The sequence below is a fragment of the Pygoscelis adeliae genome, unplaced genomic scaffold (assembly GCF_000699105.1).
Source record: "Pygoscelis adeliae isolate BGI_AS28 unplaced genomic scaffold, ASM69910v1 Scaffold172, whole genome shotgun sequence".
Taxonomy (NCBI): Eukaryota; Metazoa; Chordata; class Aves; order Sphenisciformes; family Spheniscidae; genus Pygoscelis; species Pygoscelis adeliae.
The window spans coordinates 7766285-7785194 of NW_008824338.1; the positions used below are offsets into that span (position 1 = coordinate 7766285).

The following is an 18910-nucleotide window of genomic DNA, read 5'->3' on the forward strand; positions in this document are numbered from 1 at the left end:
AGAAATGTAAGGAAGAAACTAAACAGAAGTTATGTCAGCTTCCCATTTTCCCATTATGTTAGCTGCTTTCAGACAGGGAAGGGAATATTTTCCATTCTCACTGAGTAGAAAATATACAGAAAGCTCCCATGAAGTGACAAAAAGAATAAGGAGTATTTACAGAACAGAATCACAGAATGGTTTGGGTTGGAAGGGACCTCTGAAGGTCATCTAGTCCAACCCCCCTGCCGTGAGCGGGGACATCTTCAACTAGATCAGGTTGCTCAAAGCCCCATCCAATCTGACCTTGAACACTTCCAGGGATGGGGCATCTATCACCTCTCTGGGCAACCTGTGCCGGTGTCTCACCACCCTCAGCGTAAAAAATTTCTTCGTTATAGCCAACCTAAATCAACCCTCTTTCAGTTTAAAACCATTGCCCCCTTGTCCTGTCACTACAGACCCTGGTAAAAAGTCTCTCTGTCTTTTTTATGAGCCCCCTTTATATATCTAAAATCCACAATGAGGTCTCCCCAGAGCCTTCTTCAGGCTGAACAACAATAGCAGTCCCTGTGTATGCATGTGTATACTTTTATGTAACTTAGCACAAGTTGATACTTGAAAATAACTTCTCTGAAAACAGTAAACAAACATAAGAATACTTTCAGGAATTGAACTCTTCGGGGACAGCTTATAGTTTCAGTTGTTCCACTATGTTACTTTTTCTATCCTGACAAGAACCAGCCATTTTGGATACTTCCTGTTGTAAAAGCAAAAGAATTATTTAATATTTTAAATGAAACCACAGCATGGGTATAGTGAGAGATATATTTATGAATTCCATCACAAATACATGGAACGTATTTCCTTCACACATGGAAACTACAGACCTTTGTCAAGAGTGCAAGATGAAGAATAAAAACCACCCCAGGCTATAGTCTCTTTCCTACCTCCAACATGTGGTGAGAAATCCTGTTGTGCAGGAAGTGATGAAATCCTTAACTGATAAAGTCCCAAATGCACATATCCAACAACAGCAAGAAAACAAGCAAAAACACATCTCGGATGTTATTTTGCAACAAGATCTACAATTTGTTTCAGTGAAAGGATATCTTGCAGGACTGTCCTTCAGGGCATTGAGGAACCCTGTTTGTTGAGAACCTGTAGAAATAGAACCCAAAATTACCAGCTGAGTAAGAAATGGGACTACAGGCTGTTTTCAGCATAGTTAACACAATTACTATTTGAAGATCAACTGATTAATCATAGAATTGGTTTATTAATGTAAATCTGAGATTATGTTGCTCAGCAGCAACGACATCAGAAAAAAACCTTGGGTAAGTTATCAGGTCTCACATCTGCAGGATATTTTCTCAGTCATACCAAATTGATGCATGCATACTTTCCCATGAACGAGATTTCTGATTATTCCTGTTCTTTTCAGACCTAATATGCAAACAAAAAATTATAAGCTACTTTTTTAGTTTGAAATACTATTTTTTAAAGCAACTTTTTTACTTTGAAAAATTTACATTATAAACCCAGATTGTCAACTTTCCCTCCTTTGTTCTGGAAGCAGCCAAAGTTCTCTAGGCTATAATCCTGCTCCTACTGCACCTGCACAGAAGGTTTTTCTAACAGGTGCTTGTTGCCTCTGGGCAAATAAAAGAATATCTACTAGCTGAAAAGAGCTCAAGAGCAGCATGATCCAATGAACTAGAGATGCAAAAGATTCCACTTGGGTTCCACAACCATGAGATATTCATCAAAAAGGACAATTTGACAATTTTCTGACAAATATGCAACAAGTGAATTAGTCTGTAGAAATTGACTCAATGTCACATAAGGCACACAGTTTGCATTTTACTTTATAATTTAAATGATTTAAATGCATCAGGCTGAAAGTCTTTCCCACAGCAAAAAATTTCCTCTTAGCTAAATTAATCTGAAGATTTGTATGAAGAGAGAACAACTTTGTCTTTAAAAGAAAAAAGAAAAATACATATGTGTGTGTATACACATATATATTCTCTAGACCTGCCCAGTCAATTTTACTGTTTGCCATTAAAAAGGGAAAGTTACTTACCTTGTATTTCTGAGCCTTTTCAGACTCTCATAACTGGTTCTTAGCCTCAAGGCACAAGACTAGTAGAACTTCCCCCTACCTTCTTACTATTTTTAGGATCCTTAATGGCAATGGCAGCAGGTAGGTGTGATCTCTGTTCCCTACTGCTGGTCACACTCTTCCAAGCAGTTCCCAATATATCAGAAGGAGAAGGTTCCTTCACTGCAACATACAGTTGAAATACTGATGCCTCAAACAGAGCTGAGTAACTGTGAAGATAGGCACTACTATTGAAAATGTGTTAAGCTTGGGGGGATTGGATGGAATAAAATCTTGCAAGACAATAGCTTTAAAGTATCTGATTTACACAGTAATTTTATCATCTTCAATAATACTGTGTGCAAACATTCTTAATCCTGGAAAGTGCAAATTTCCAATGAATGCCTCAAAAGTAAGGCTGCAGAAAACAAAAAGTTAAGATGTATCTCATCTTGTCATCACTTATGCCCTCTAAAAATTATAAAAATGCCAGCTTGCAAGATTTATTAAAAATGAAACAGATTTCAACAATTTTTCTAAATCAAGAGGTATTAAAGGAAAAAAAAAAGAAAAGGGATTTCCTACATAATCAACAAGGTCAGAGAAAGAATTTCCCTGTTAAGATGAACCATAAAAGATTTTTTTTTTTAATTTTTTTTTTAAGGTCAATCACTACAAGTTGCTATAAATATCCCTCAGTCCCTTCCTAAAAGGATATTGTCAGAAGGCATTCAGTCTAACACAGGATATCTAGAATAAAGTGTTGCTGATGGGAAGGTAAGCCTGCCAGGATCATCTGCAGAAGAGCTAAGAACAGGATTTGATTAAGTCAGCAGGACTTCTTCTAGAATCAAGAATTTTGCCAGAACTTGTGGAAATACATATGGATGACTTTGAAACACTGCAGGAAGATCATAGCCCCACGTCTAAAAACTGAGACTTTATTCAGACACGCTAACACAAAGCACTCTATGCCAATTGCAAAGATTCAGATTCAGTAACTGAGAATCCTGCTTAACGGTTAGCATCAGCTGAAGAACTGCGGAGCTGCAAAACAGAACAAAAATGGTTGAGTGGTAACTATTAGAAAGGTAGGTATGAGGACTTCTAGAAGCATGGTAGGCACAGAGAGAGTGGAGTGATCGATATGATAAAGAAACCTTATTTGTAAAGAACTCTCTTTTTGGACACAGTCAAGATTATAGGTAAATTGGAAAGCTGGCCTTGAAGCTCAAACATAGCAAACAAACATCAAGGAACTAATCACAATTCATACCTGCTCCCATTGCCTTTGAGGACCAGTCTTTAGAACTAGGGAGGTTTTTCCTGTCTCATCCAAGGTAGATAAGCCTCCATAGTGAGAAGGTTTTACAGCTGATATACTTAAACAAGTCAGCATTTAACATTTACTATACATTATCTGTAACACCTACACAGTGCTAAAGTGCTGCTCAACCACACAGAGGCACAATTCTTTTCTCTGCTTTTTGTCTAATTCACACTTAGAATTAGGTATGGACACTGTAAAGTTAAAATCCACTGGATAACTCCACTTGACATACAGAACATGAAATATTGGCATAATATTGGTAATTCGTATGCTGAAAACTGCAAAAAAAAAAAGCACTGTAATGTTTATGAAATACAAGTAGGCTAGCTTCAAAAGTAGATTTATATTGTCAGACTGGTGTTTTCAACTACTAAATTCTAGCAAAGCAAGATGACAGAAAAAAATCCCATGCTTCCTTCTTCTTAAATGTAAAAAGTGTGCATGTATATGCTCATATACGCCCAAATAAATTTCAAGGATTTGAGTATTAATGGAAAGTGTTCTCTTTCCAGTAATTACTTTTCCCTTTTTAAATAATATGTACATCTTTTCTCTGCTCTTTCAACTGATATTAGAAATGCTGTATCTGGCAGTGAGACCAACTTGTTGATCCAGACTCCCCCAAAATTAAAAGTGCCCCTAGCTCTATTCTGTGTGCTAGATTTCCGAGCCACAGAAGACACACTCCGTGCTCTTATCCTTCTTTTATGAAGCACAAATAAGAGGAGTTCTGTTTCTTAAAATACAGATTTTTCATCCCTGCACAGTGTAAGTAATTTAGGAAATTGAGCACAATCTGGCATATTTTTCAGTAAAGCATTCTCTAAATATTGCCATTATCAAGTCAGCTTTATAAATGTGTTATAAACTGAAATTATTACTTCTATCAGGTTTCCATTGCAATACGGAATACAAAGAAATAAAAAGACCACATTTCCAAAATTATTAAAGAAATACTGTTCAATGCAATATCCTATATAATTAGTGAAAAGATAGAACACTCTTAAGCTTCCTAGCGATAGTGGGTTAAAAAACCCCCACAACATACAAAAGGTCTTTAAAGACAAGTCCTATAACCTGTCGCTATAAATTAGATCATCATCATCATATGGGAGCTAACAAAATTTGTTACGTGTGTGGAAAAAAACAGACACTACCCAAAACGGTCTTGAAAATACTCTCCTCAAACCCAATCCAGAATACAAATAAAAATCAAACCCGTGAATATTCATTTTCCTATAGCTTATCTAATTCACTTAATTATAAATTGGTTATTCTCAGAATGTCTATGCAAATGAAAGTAACTTGTGTTAAAAATAGTGTAGAAAAAGATGTAAAACTAAAGAGCAAACAACAAAAAGTGTAAAATAGCTCCAATCTATTTCCTAGCAATTTACCTGTTTGTTTGGATGGCAAGTGACCCATGCTTACAGTTAAAAAAAGCACACAAGAGTTGTTTGGGAAAATGATACTATCTGTATACTTAGACATACAGTATGTGTGCTGCTTTTCCAATAAACTGTCCATAAAAGGACAAAAAAAATTAAGAAAATTGACACTGTATTAAGATAAAGCCAGCGCTAGATCAATGACTACCATGACCAGGGTCTACTACAGACCAAAATGGGACTCACTGGGGACTGTGAAGCTTCAGAGAAAAGGCAAATAAATAAATAAATAAATAAACCCTGAATGATCAAAAGATTAACTTAAAAATAAAAAACTCAAGCAAATGGCTACATACGTAATCTGATTTCACCAGCATACTTACGAAGGATGACGTGGGTGATAACGAATGCAAATATAAAGACTGTCAGAAAGGACAGAGATAAAATAAACATATAAAAAAATCTGTAGTTTCTTTTCCCCACACAGTTGCCTACCCAGGGACAGTGGTGATCAAACCGTTCTGAAATGAGAGGCAGAAGAAAAAAAAATGGAAAACAATTAATAAAATGCTGTTTATTTGAAAAAATCTCTCTGAATACTATATTAAAACTCATGATTTAACTGGCATTTGCAAATTAGCCACAGAGAAATTCTTATTTAGAAAGGAAAAAATAGAAAAGAAAAAGGGAGTATTTTAATGAAACCTTACAGCTTTTAAAGAAATCAAAGCACGGCTGAGGTGAGCTCCTGTTAAACTAACAGCGTTATTGTGATAAACTGAGCAGTTAGACCAATAAACATGTATTTAATCACTGTCACATGCAGCGGTACCAACTCAATTGGATTTTATTTTTTCAACATAAGGACTCTTTTCTTCCAGTGACTCTTCTACTCAAAATTGGAGGGTTTTGTGTTGTTTTATTTACATCTGTCATGATCACACCTCTGACCTCTATGTCTACTATCATCTCATCCATCCATTAAGGTATATGAAATATTTACACCCTCCCACTTCCTTTTATTGCTTCACTCAAAATATTCTCCATTCCAGACCACCTATTTTTCCACCTAGAGTTGACACTGCCATACAAAACCATTCAAAATAGCAAAGCCATTCACATAAGCCATTTTTCAAGTGTTAACATTCAGACAATCTTGTAAAGTTTGCTTATACTTTTTGGGGGTTTGTTTTTAATAATCTATTCAATGTTGCAGAAATTGTCTGTAAACCACACAGTAAAAAACTTGGTAGATGTTGTCTGAATGCTCTGTTACCCTTTGCACTATAGGCTCCCTCTTCTTTTTACTAAACCAAACCCCTTCCCTTTATTTCCCTGAGAGATTAACTCATTCATGAGACAGGAAAAGGCCAGGGTGGGTCAGAAACTAGTGTCCCCAACTCAGGGGAAATGCCCCAGCGCTGGAAAGCAGCAGAGGGAACAGTTCGCTTTGCTTCTCCCCAGGCAGCCTGGACCCCCCTCTTCCCATGCCAGTACGCTGGGTAATGGAAACAGAGCAATTGTCAGGAAACAAACCGGCATTTCCTAACTATGCTTTGGAGAGATTACACTGACAGAATTTTAAATTTTTTAATCAAATCCAAGATCATAACATAAGACAGATGCTCTCACGCTGACTCCCTCTCACTGTCTGATCCTTGTCCAAATCCTGTTTTGTTTTCTGTGACTTTTATGCCTCCACTGACGTACAATATCAAACTATTTGTAATTCCAGAGGAAAGGCGAGCTATAAATTTGAAGTCCTTGAGCCTATGTTAAAAAGGCACATCTGTCCAAGCACACAAGTTTATTTTAGCTATGGCTTTATGTTCAAGCCCTGCATTAGAGGTTTTCCTTGAAGGACGTATTCAGGACTATCTTCATTTTAAAAAAAAAGTCAAAACAACAGGCACAACAGATTTCTGAGTTCACCAGACTTTCAGGGTTTTTTTTAAATGGTTTTGCATGACAGCTGTTTGGACCACATGTTCCTGCCATAAATCTGTTTCAAATTCCAATAGGGCTATTCAAGGTGAAGTTACTGAACTTTTTTAGGATAAGGCTTCAGAAACACTCTGATTTAATGAGTACTGCTGAGAATACCAAGAACTAAACACTCTAGTATCTAAAAGGGTAGGCGATACTACCTTTATTCAATGCAATACAGTTGTATTCCCAAAATAAGTTGACACTGCATTGGAACAGTGCTTATTTTTACATTTGTGCTTCTGAATGAGTCCCTATGTTCTGGTAAACACTCTACTTCATTTAATGGGCACCTAATACAACACATGAGCAAATAATAACACAAAGAAAAATACAGTTATAGAGCCCTTTAAAGAGCATAATCCTAGGGTACTTTTGTACCCTACTGCTTCAGGGGAAAAAAAAAAAAAATCATGACATGTCTTTGGAAGACGAATTCCGTATATACATATTCATTCTCTTCTATGCTGACACAGTAGGAATCAACAAATTATACTGACATAAAGCTCAGTTTCTAGCCATGGAACAATATATGTAGATATCTATTTGATAGATTCAGATAAATGCAGACAAACAAAAACACACACATACACCCCTCCATCTATAAACACACATACATACATATACATACATAGATAATTCCTTAATAAAGACTGACTTGATATTTTTAACCTACTTGTCACTCCTGTCCAATTTCTGTCTTCAAACGTTCTTGATAAACTGAAAGGCCCTGCTTTCTCAATAAATACCTTACCAATCATTGTGAAGCTAAGTAACTACCTAAGATGTTTGTAAAGCAGAAATAGACAGAAAAGGCTAGTTGGATATGAAAAACACTGCTACAGTGTTAAATCTGAATCAACTCTAATGAAAAAGGAGAAGTATTAAAGAGTTCACATGAGCGTTATGAATGAACTGGGCCTCATTTTTCTCAGTCATAAAAAAGGGATATGACATTTATGCTATATGCCACAAAACAGTATATTAAAAAGCAAGGGATTATTCTACTCAGCAGAGCACAAATACGTAAATGCAAGTTAAAGATAATAGCCTTACAGCTTGTGAGCTGCTCTGGTTAGTTGTTAATGCAAGAGAAAAAAGCCAATCCTGGCAAAATGAGCAGACACATACTAAGCAGAAACTTCTAATGCTGTTAAATATAAACTCTCTTAACTCTAGGGCTGTTTCTTCTTCCTTACAAAAAGACATGGCTTAATAAGTATTAATGAAGAAATAACACAATATCTTAAGGTTCACCTCCGGCCCTCCAGATGCCTGTAAACTGAACAACCAATGATTTGGAAAAGGAAGCTCTGTCTGACATCTTTACTTGGCTTGGACAACGTTGGCAGCAAAATTAAGGTTTACCTTCACTGAGAAATGAAAAACTACTGATGCTGAGAAAAACTGGGAATTCCGGCCCTCATAAACTTGAAATGCAGAGCAAATATAAATGCAACAGTTATGAAGAATAACAGACTGTTTAGAGGTGATGACTGCAGTTCTGGTTTAAAATTATAAGGTACAGTTAATGTACTGCTGTATTGAATCATACATTTGTGACAAGGTTAATGTAAAAATATTTGAGGCAAATTAAGAGAATCAAAACATTGGTAAGACAAACTCTTGTTAATAAAAAGTGTATTAGAACTCTTAATGAAGGAGGAAGAAAGCTGCAAAGGCTGAAAAGTTTGTCTACAGAAGCATCCCATGGAGAGAAAAGTTGTGATAGATCATCCTCCTGCACTCAATCTTAAGCAAAAGCAGCAAGGTATTTGCCTTCGGGATGTGATACGACATTAAAGTCATATCTACCTAATCGAAAACTACTGCTAAAACAGATGGCCCAGCTTCTCCCCTTTTAGCAGTTCTGTGAAAAATCACTTGCCTGTGTGTTTATGGCTCTCTGTCCTTAGGCCAAGCCTGGTGTTCATTTTACCCTGTGGGGAGCTGGTTGACAGAGCCAGATGAACTTAAAACTATGGTTAATTTTCTGTTGCCTATCTCCCCAGACCAGTTCATCACAGTATCAGACAAACACCAAAGCTGGCCCAAGTGAAGCAGTGAGAACACACTGCCAGAGAAGGGATGAAATGACCCTTTCAGAAGCAGCTAAGTGTTAATTCAGCTTAGCTGTAACACCAACCAACACTTAACAGGACTGCAGGAGAAATCCAGTTTTGATTCATTTTTCAGGGTCTGAGAAAAAAAGCTGAAGCAAACAGAAAAGGCTGAGAATATGTGTGAACAGTTTATAAGGTGAAGTGTCAATGAAAAGAGGAGATGGGTAAATGGAGACTAAAAATGCTGCTGTAAAGACCACAGAAAACCAAAGAGGTAAGAAACCTCAAGAGCTGTCAGTAAACCTGCAACACTGACTTTATGTTACTAGTCTTTCCCAAGTGATCAGCAACTTTGAGTTTGAATAACAACTTCTGAGGATAACCAGCACCCCCATAACCAAATCCTAAGGGTGAGGCTTCACAAGATAACCGAGCCAATCTAAAAGCTTAGTAGCAGTGAAAGAGATAGTCACATGCTTCCTTTCCTGCCACTTCATCCGCCTCCTTCTTTCATTGTCTAAGCTGCTGCTGAGTCAGGTCAGTTCCCTGAACCGTCAGGAAAGAAAAAAAATGGAATTATTTTGTTCATTGCTTAGTGAGAAAAATTGACTTACCAATGGCTGTGTGTTACTAAGGGCTGTGTGAACAGGCACAAAGGAGAGAATCACACAAGTGGGGAAGAAAAAGAGGGTGAAATTCAGATACTGTCCCTTTGGAAGCAGCAAGTTGTCAGCATGACTCAGTGGTCTCATTAACACTCATCTAATAATATATGCTAACTGGGTGACAGAAGAACATACAAGTTACATCATACTTTAGACACTTCTCTCTGTTTTTACCTTCCCTGAAACATTTACATTTGAAAACTTGCTTAAGAAACATTAACTGCTGGATATCTTGGATAAAAACAAAACTGAGAACATTTCCCATTTCAATAAGCAATGGTCTTATAGATGGAGAGTGTTTCCTTCAGAAGCCACACCGAAGCATGTTCCTTGCTGCTCAGAACCAAAGAGTGAAATCTCTACTTTTCCACAGCACAGCATGTAGACTCTTAAATCCTTAAATGTTAAGCTTCCATTTTTCAATCATTACACTCCAGGAAATGCACAAATGTACAAAATGACCCCAATGCTTTCTGTGCTCTTTCAAATATTTAATAAAAGCTTTATAATATACAAGGAACAAAAAAGCATTTTTACACAGAACATTTGTAGGCCAGCTTGGCCCTTCAGTTTGCAGCTTTTCTCGTCTGTTCTCACTGTGATCTCAGAAACATTTATTATTATTTATGAACTGCTTCCTTTTTCCTTTGCTCGACTGCATCACTGCACGCCAGTGTACAGTTTCTAAAGCTTAATGTGAAGGCAGGTCTCAAAGACAAAAAGTCTACAGGTGCAAAAATATCTAGGTCACATTACTAGGAGATTCCAATGAGCACAAGTTAGAATTCACTTGCTATTTCTTCCATCCCATTCAAGTAAAGTGTTGCAGGGCAAAGATACAAACCTAAGGCATTCACTGAATGTTACCATCTTTATTTAACACACGCAAATGTGCATCCCATGGGGATGCAGAAGAGTCAACAGCCTGCTATTCAAATCTTGCATCAGTCTAAATATCACATTACAACTCAACCAACTGGGCCAGCATTACTCAAAATTACTTTTGATAGTAGCAGTACAACATAGGACTACAAAGTCCATTGTTGTGGACGCACACTGAGCAATTATGTAGAGATACCGACACATCTGCACATATTTATAATGATGACAATTACAGCTTTTTGTAGGACTATGATGTCATGATATGACCACATCTATTCAGGCTTATTGACTTGATATTTTGTATGACAAACGGTACTTTCAGAATCTGGTTGCTCTTGAAATGTTTAGGAAAACAAATGAGTTTTTTTAGAAGTCCATATAAGGAATACTTTTTATTACAAGCAGTATTTATTTTCTTCTAAGATATGGCAGTTCAATCCCAATAGCCTACTGAGAGTCATGTACGCATGCACAAAACCAGATAGAACCATGGCATTAAATCCTTTACAGTCAAGAAAATTGTTTATTTAATCATATTTAAAAAAACACTGGTGGGACTTGCCATCAATTGGCAACAGCAATCAAATATATGGATCAATTTAACTTACACAACATTCATCTGTGTGACAGTCATTCCCCTGACAATGCCTTTGCTGTTACTTTTGTGGAATGAAATCAGAGTAGAAATTTATATGGAAAAAAATGGTGAACAACAAAAGACCAGTTGCAAGTTACATTTTTATGTATGCTGATGTTATTTTAGAACATCTGTTATGGACAATGCACAATGGATCCTTTAAATCACCAAGCTTCAGTACTTTTGTACTCTGATCCCAAATCAAAACACCCCAAGAAAACCAAATGGAACAGAAAGAGCCTTCTAGCCTCAAGTTTACATTTGGGAAATACTCACCAAAGGTTTACTCCAGATTACATTCTGGACACTACACTAATCTCTACAAGGTGATGCAAACTGAAGCAGCAATGTAACATTGGGAAAGATAGGCCTCTATTAATGAAATAAATTAATAATGTGCATGGATAGCTACAACAGAAAGTCAATCAGAAACACAAACACAAGGGCTACTCAACAAATATTTCACTCTCTCAATCGTTTAAATACTGTCCCAGACAGCTAAGCTATTTGTGTTGGTTTTCTAAAGAAAATAATTTGCAATGTCAACTTTTTCCACACTAATCAACTTCAATAGTGGCAGACTAATGTTATCCACAAAAAGAAAATAACATGCTTAATTTTTTAAATAAAAATAGCAATTGATTTATTAGGAAAACATCCAGCCATTGCCCTAGGATAACTCATAGTAATTAAACTATATTGTCATATACCTCACTTCACTGCTACCTCCAATAATAAATGTTGACTAATTAACAACAAACCCCTTTGACTGCATGCACATTAATGGTGACATTTTCAAAGGCAGCAGCGGCAGTTTAGAATGACTGTTCTTTGATAGGTACGAAGAGTGTACAGCAAAGGACCTCACTACTTAACAACCTCTCCTTACATACCTAATCTCGTCAATACAATACCTTCGCACACACTGGGAACCAAAGAAGTGCCAGACACACACCCAACCGTGGAAGAAGAGAGTTAAAAACCCCAACTTGTCCCTAGGGGAAGCGTGGTATCCTTACCAGGTATCAGCATCCACAAAGTTAATGGCTTTGTTCCTCTCTTTTCTACATGAAAGCACATTTTTTACACCCTTCCGTTGCTGCCTTGTGTCTGCCTTTGAATTCCTTAACCATCTTTCAAATTGTTATTGCACCAAATGTAAATATTTGTTTATTTTCTTAGGTTCCTTTTTTTTTTTTAATTATTTTTTCCTGGTAATTTCTCTCTTTAATTTTTACTCTGACATCTGAGGTTTACAACATCATTTACACAGTTGGGTATTATGACCATCTCTGCTTTTTTTATATGCAGACCAATACATAAGCCACAACCTCTCTCTGAAGTAACCTGTAACAGTATTATCTTTTTAAAAGACACTTTCTGCCATGTTTCCCAGTGCTTTGGCTTAGACTTAAAAACTCTTTGACACACATGCCATGCTCCCTGAATTTCTAAAGTTCATCTAGTATATATATGGCACACCCATAAACAAGTAATATATCACTTCCCTAAGTGCTGGTGTGTACTCCATTTGGCAGCTTTTTGGGTGCCCCAAAAAGGTAGTACAAACAAAAAGAGCCAAAGCCATTTCTCATGTAAAAACTGGGAAAAAATATCCAAGAAGAGGAAAGGAGAGAAGAGGACAGGAAAGGAGAGAGGAGGAAAGGAAAGGAGAGGAAAGGAAAGGACATAGCAACCAACTTTGTAGTTTTAACTGTTCAGCTAAAGAGTCACTTCAAGAGGCCCAGAGCTAAGTTTTAACAGGTTCAAAAATCAGGCCCCAAAATGAAGTGAAAATTGTACTCTCTTCATCGCAGGAATTGTAAGGAAAGAAATAGGCAACGGTCATGAAAAGGAACTGAAAGCAAGAAGGGAGATAATAAGGTAATGAAGGAAGAGTGCTACAGAATAGAATTAAAACCAAACAAAACAAAATTCTGACATCAAGTAAATACACGCTGATTATAAAGGACCACAAAGTCCTGGGAAAATTACTCTCAGACACAGTGTTGGTGTTATAAAACCCAAAATGTTACAATGCCACCTCTCAGCCTGTTTTTGAAGTAATTTGTGTTCTCCAGGCTGGAAGGTGGTGGTATCTGGAGTGACTACAGGGAATAGCTTCTCCCAGAAGACACTGGTAATTCTCACTCTTTGTCTTACATTGCATGTGTTATATGTTACACGTGTTTTCATAATTAATTCCCATTTTAAGAAAATAAATTTACAACACTAGTGCCTAATCTGGGAAACTACTTTTAAAAACAATTATTTTATTCAAATTCTGCTGTTTGGCATACTGCTGGGTGCATAACACCTTGTATTTTTCGAAACAATAAGTTAATGTAGTCTGGTCAAGACCAAAAACAAAAGACGATGGCTACAATTGCCTGGGAGAAGTGCTTTACAGAAGCAATGATTTAACCAGAAAAGGGGTGTCTATTGGCTTCTAATATAGCATATTTTCTGTCAAAATTTGTCAAAATCTTGACACTTGGTCTGATGTTTAGGATCTAGAGAAAAGCAGTCAGACTTACAAGTGAGAGGAATCCTATCTCCTACAGAAAACAGAAACATCGACAGAAAATGCCAGTATGGTACGTGCGCCTTCAGCACTACTGGCATCCTGGTTCCCCTATCTCAAAAAGTTTATATTAGGTACAAAGAAGGCCAACTAGGATCCATCAAGAGCTACTGAAAAGAAAGGGGTAACCCCCCAGGGTTCAAGAAGGCCTATGCTGAAAATTTATGAGAGCATGAGAATATTCATCCCCGCGTGCTCGCCCTCTTCTCCTGTTCTTCCCCAGGGATCCACTCTGGCCATGGTGGGAAACAGGCTACTGCACGAACCGAAACTTTGGTCTAACTTAGTATGCCATTCTCATGTTCATCAGTGATCTCTGAAAAAATCAAACTAAATGTTTCAAAGTTAAGTTGTGACATCCAATTTCAAAAATTTGAACTTTGAATCATCTGTGGGAAAACAATCATGCGTTGAAACACACAGAGTGGAACTGGAGAAGAGAAGGTATCTTTATCCATCAGTCACACGCAATTTACGATATACAGATTTTGAAACAAATAAAAAGGCCATATTCTCTTAGATTAATATAAATGGTGGATCTCTTCTTCCACCATACTGGATTTTTGCCTTAATCTAAATCAGTTAGTTCACTTGATAAGCAAAAACTGTGGCATGTGAATGTAAGGAAGGCTTTAGACATTTAGATTAGTGGACTAAGTTGCTTTACTGCTTGCTAATCATTCACTGTTTCTCATTAGTCATTCAGTACTATTTTTAGATAAATTGTTTGGAAATAGTTGCTTCTTGTTCAGTTTTTATTATAGAAATCAAATTAAACAAGACAAAAATTTATTAAAACAAAACAAAAAAGGAAATTACACAGTTGATGTTGAAATAATAAAAAATAAATAAAACAAGGTCATTTGATAATTTCAGAAGCAAGCCCAACCACTGGCTTCTTACTAGCATCACACAGTGCAATCAAAACCTCTTGTCAAAACCCAGCAATAACTAGCTTGAGTTTATGCTCAGAATTTATGTCTGCTGTGGTTATTTTTTTTTTTTAAGTCTTTACCTCTTGTGTTTATGTGTACATTATTTTAAATTCATTTATAATTTTTAAGCAACATAATGGTACACAGAAAACCCTTGAGGGGCTAACTTCCAACTGCCATTCACAGAGGCAGTTAAAGAAAGTAAGTCAGAAATACACCCAAGATATTTACCTTAGGACAACCAAATTTTTTAAGGCATCACATAAATGCAACAAACTGCATTTCTATGAAAATTCAGATTTTTCTGGATACTACTATGAAAATATATTGTAAAGCTAAGGGAGTTTGAAGTATTACTATGGGTAGAACTCAAATTAATTCAGGGGTTTTTTTTAAAGCTATTTCTTCATATTTTTATCTAAATATACTGCATATCCATTTATAAAAAATTTAGTGATGAAATGAAAATAGAAACAAGATCAAGTAACAGATATGCTTACTAGACAACAAGAGAGTTGGGATTAATTCAAAAGGTGGAAAAAACCAACAATGAATAAATTTTTGTATGTACTTACATATTTAAAATGCTGCTAAGGTTTCCTTACAGAATGAAAAACATCAATAGAAAATACAGAATGAAAAAAACCTCTCTTTCACACCGCATTCATTTGCCCAGTATCATAAAACACCTTTAGGTAAAAGTAGCGTACTGTTTTTTCTGGTTTGAAGAAAGACTCCATTCCTGTATCACACAGTCTCTGTAGTTAGTTTATAACTATGCAGCAAAAGCTTCAGGAACTGTGTGGTAAAAAGGAACGCATAGCCATATTGGTAGTGAGTTGCAATCGTAAGTTACTTAAATATCCGTATGCATGTGAAGTACAAATATTTTTGCATTGGTTTAGTTACATCAGTAAGGTACTAGCAAATGATAATGGCACAAGAATGCCCATTGCTATTATAAAATTTATTCACAAACTAAAATTAAATAAAAGTATCATCATAAAGACAATCCTAACTTAGGAGTGGAGGTAAACTGCGTAACACATTCTGATTAAGTGTACACTCTTAGACTATTAGTTTTCCACAAGTACATGAGCAATCCGATTTTCTTGACACCTATTTTTCACAGAAGATTAGTTGCAGGTACTTGTAAATTTCACTTTTTGCATTCAAAACAGCTTAATATTTATATGACAAATACCATACCTGTACCTAACCAGGAAACAAAAGTACTATGCAATGTACCCTGTAAAAGTCATAGTTTATTGTAATTCCCATTACAAACGGTGAGGAGAAAAACCACAGCAAATTCATTCCAATAAATGGATGGAATTACTTTAAAACAAATAACTTCAAATTAAAAAAATGTGCAAGAGGAAATTACAATGATCATACCTATTTTATGAGCAGAAAAGACTAATCTTCTTGGATACAATTATCACTTAAATGAGTCATTTGCTCAGACTCTTTTCTGATATACATTCATAATAATTCACATCTGTTGCTTCATCACAGACATAATCAAAAGACAAAGATTGTTGAAGTTGTTTCCCCCGAATCACTAATTGTATGTTTCACAGAGCAGGTTTTCCAAATTTAGTATGAAAAGGACACAATCAGATTACAGAATAACCTGTAGAAAAATCCTTCATATCAGTTTATTGAAAAAGCTGAAACTCTATTTTAAAATAAGCTTCAGGATGTGTGCATGGGAGTTGCTGTTATTTAGGTACTCTCTCAGTAAAGGCAACAGCCTTTAACTTTTATATACTGCACTGGTCAACAACTGCATTTTCACGTTATCAGGTTTGCTGAGCAATACCACAACACTGTAATGTCCAGGTTACACATCTGATGTAACATTTTTCTGAAAATGTGTCAACTGCAATTCATAAACATCCCTACTCGCCAAGTTCAATAGCTTTTACAACACTTACAAAATTCTAACACATCAGAAAAACTTACTGAAGAAACCATCTACAGATACCAATCAATTGTATAGGGCCAAAAGACTAAACTTTTCACTCTGATGTAAGTGTACTCCCTAAATGAGTATCTTCTAAACACGAAACTGTAATTCTTCCAATGACTGCTTTATATCTAAAAATATCACTGCTGAATGCTGCAATTACATTTCTCAGCTGGAGACATCTTTCTACATTATTTTCTTGAATGCATAAGATCCAGGCTCAACAGAGTGCTAATCAGCTGCACTAAACTCTAAATGTGATCTAATTAACTAGAAAACTACTCAGATTTGATTGGTGGGTTTTTTTGGTTTGCTTTTAAATCCAAGCATATCTTAATCACCTTGCCTGCCCTCCAAAGAAAGTAGTCATGAAAGAAGACAAGATGTTCAGAGGAAAAAAAAAAACCCTATCATTACAAAATATCCTTAGGTCCTGACATCATCTACTTACTCTCAAAATAGCATGCTTGCCCAGTAATTTCTTATGGATTCTGACTTTAAAATTTCTAACCTTAAAACTGTTCAAAGGTAAGAATGACCTACAGTGTATATTCTGGTCACAGTGCAAGCCCTAACCATTTGAACCACGCCTTACAGTTAGTCTGAAATGAACTGGGGAAGCAGCTCCTTGCCCTCAATTCAGCTTGGTGAACAATTCTGAGACTCCCGTAAAGCTTGGTTCTCTTCGCACTAGACAGTTCATCGCACATACTATGCAGCCCTATTTGAACTGGGTGTGTTCTTTCTTTTGCGGAGCAGGTTAGGAGAGATGTAGGCATCAAAAGTTGTTTTTCCTTCCTAGATTAGCAACAACTATCCGTTAGGCCAAATCTCTTCTTCTGCCTCCTCCAAAATTCTTAACGTTTAACAGAGCTCGTAGGAAAGAAGGATGGACACAGCATGACCTCATGAGTAATCTTGCCACTAACTGATTCTTTTCTCTGTCATATCAAAAGTATTCATAACAATATATAAGCTACTAAATTGAACATATGCCATATCTTTTTTTACTCACCTACGCAGTTATCACAAAGGCTGCAATGTGAGGCACGAGGTGGGCGGAAAATCTTGCAAGTAAAACAGTATTTTAGTTTCACTGTCTGTCCATTGATGATCACTTCTTTTGTTCTGGGAGGGGGGCGGTATCCTCCTGAACTGGAGCCATTTGCAATATCTAAACATGGAAATACAACGCATTAAATTTTTCACATGAGGTATGGTGTATGCACAGAACTGTCCCTGATGGCAATTTATAGCAAGTTTCAAATTTATATTAACACACTTAAAATAAACAACTTTTTTCCCTTCTCATTCCCCTAAAATAACACGTAGCAAAAAGATAATTAATTACAAATAGCATTCATAGCCAATCAATCTGAATTAAAAAAAATACACCCAAACCCAATTCTCAAATGCTAACAGCTACCTTGATCCCAAAACTCTTACACTCTCATATACCCTAATAGGTCATAGAGAATTCATTAAAGACAACTATGACTACTGGTGCAGGATGGTAAAACCTGGACAAGTTATCTTTTGGATTTTCCTGACTTTTTTAGAATTCCTGTAATAACAAATAGTCTCTCTACAAGTGCTGCAGCAATTCTACAATCTAATATCGAATCTGCACATTTACTTAAGCAGCTCTGTCATTAGAGCTTGGCATATGGTAGAAATAAGATCAATCATCACTTTGAGGTCTCTGAAGTGCTGTGATACAATGGAGCACATTCAAAATAGTATTTCACAGCTCTTGCTGTTTCAAAGGTTGAAAATCTAACTCCCAGTGTTACTTTTACACATCTTGAAGTTTGTTTGTTGCATAAAAATGGTTTCCAACTACCTCATTTGGTACAAGTGGTGGGGGTTTGGGTTTTGTTTGCTTGCTTTTGTCTTATTTTAGGACATCAGCATTCATTTTTCCAGCAACTAAAGGACTGATTAGGCTAAATCACTAAAGTTCAGTTTTGTCCTTTAAATGCTCCCAAGCTGAGCTATACTCTGAAAGTTGAACATGTAAAAGTGGTACCTTTTTCTCAGTTTATCTGTTCCTGTGTAAGCACAATCAAATCAAACCACAGAAGTGAAAAAAACCTAAATTATTACTCTTGGACAGGCAGAACAGAAGAACAATAGAAAAGTAAAATAAATTATTTTCCAATGTATGAACGAAACTACATTTTGAAGTCACAGTCACCTGCACAACTGTGTTTTAAGTTGTCCCCCTCACTTTCCTGTTGGACAAGCATGGGGCTGGATGACAGGTTACTAAAAGAAACGTCACCCACAATGACAATTTCTGCCAGGTCTGCAGACATATTTACACAGCCTACAAACTACACATTTTCCAAGAGGGCAACTAGAAAGCCTCCTACCTAGCAAGGT

At 36.3% G+C, this 18910-nt stretch overlaps 1 protein-coding gene across 4 annotated transcripts in view; it reads right to left on the bottom strand.

Moving 5' to 3' along the window:
* ZDHHC14 (zinc finger, DHHC-type containing 14) overlaps nt 1-18910 on the bottom strand; it is a 116343-nt gene that overhangs the window by 20384 nt on the left and 77049 nt on the right. For all 4 annotated transcript variants that reach the window (XM_009319125.1, XM_009319123.1, XM_009319124.1 and 1 more), the window contains exons 3-5: nt 17541-17699; nt 5185-5322; nt 1092-1140 (exon numbers count right to left, since the gene is read on the bottom strand). In XM_009319125.1, coding sequence (XP_009317400.1) covers nt 1092-1140; nt 5185-5322; nt 17541-17699 — 346 coding nt within the window. The remainder of the gene's footprint in view (nt 1-1091; nt 1141-5184; nt 5323-17540; nt 17700-18910) is intronic.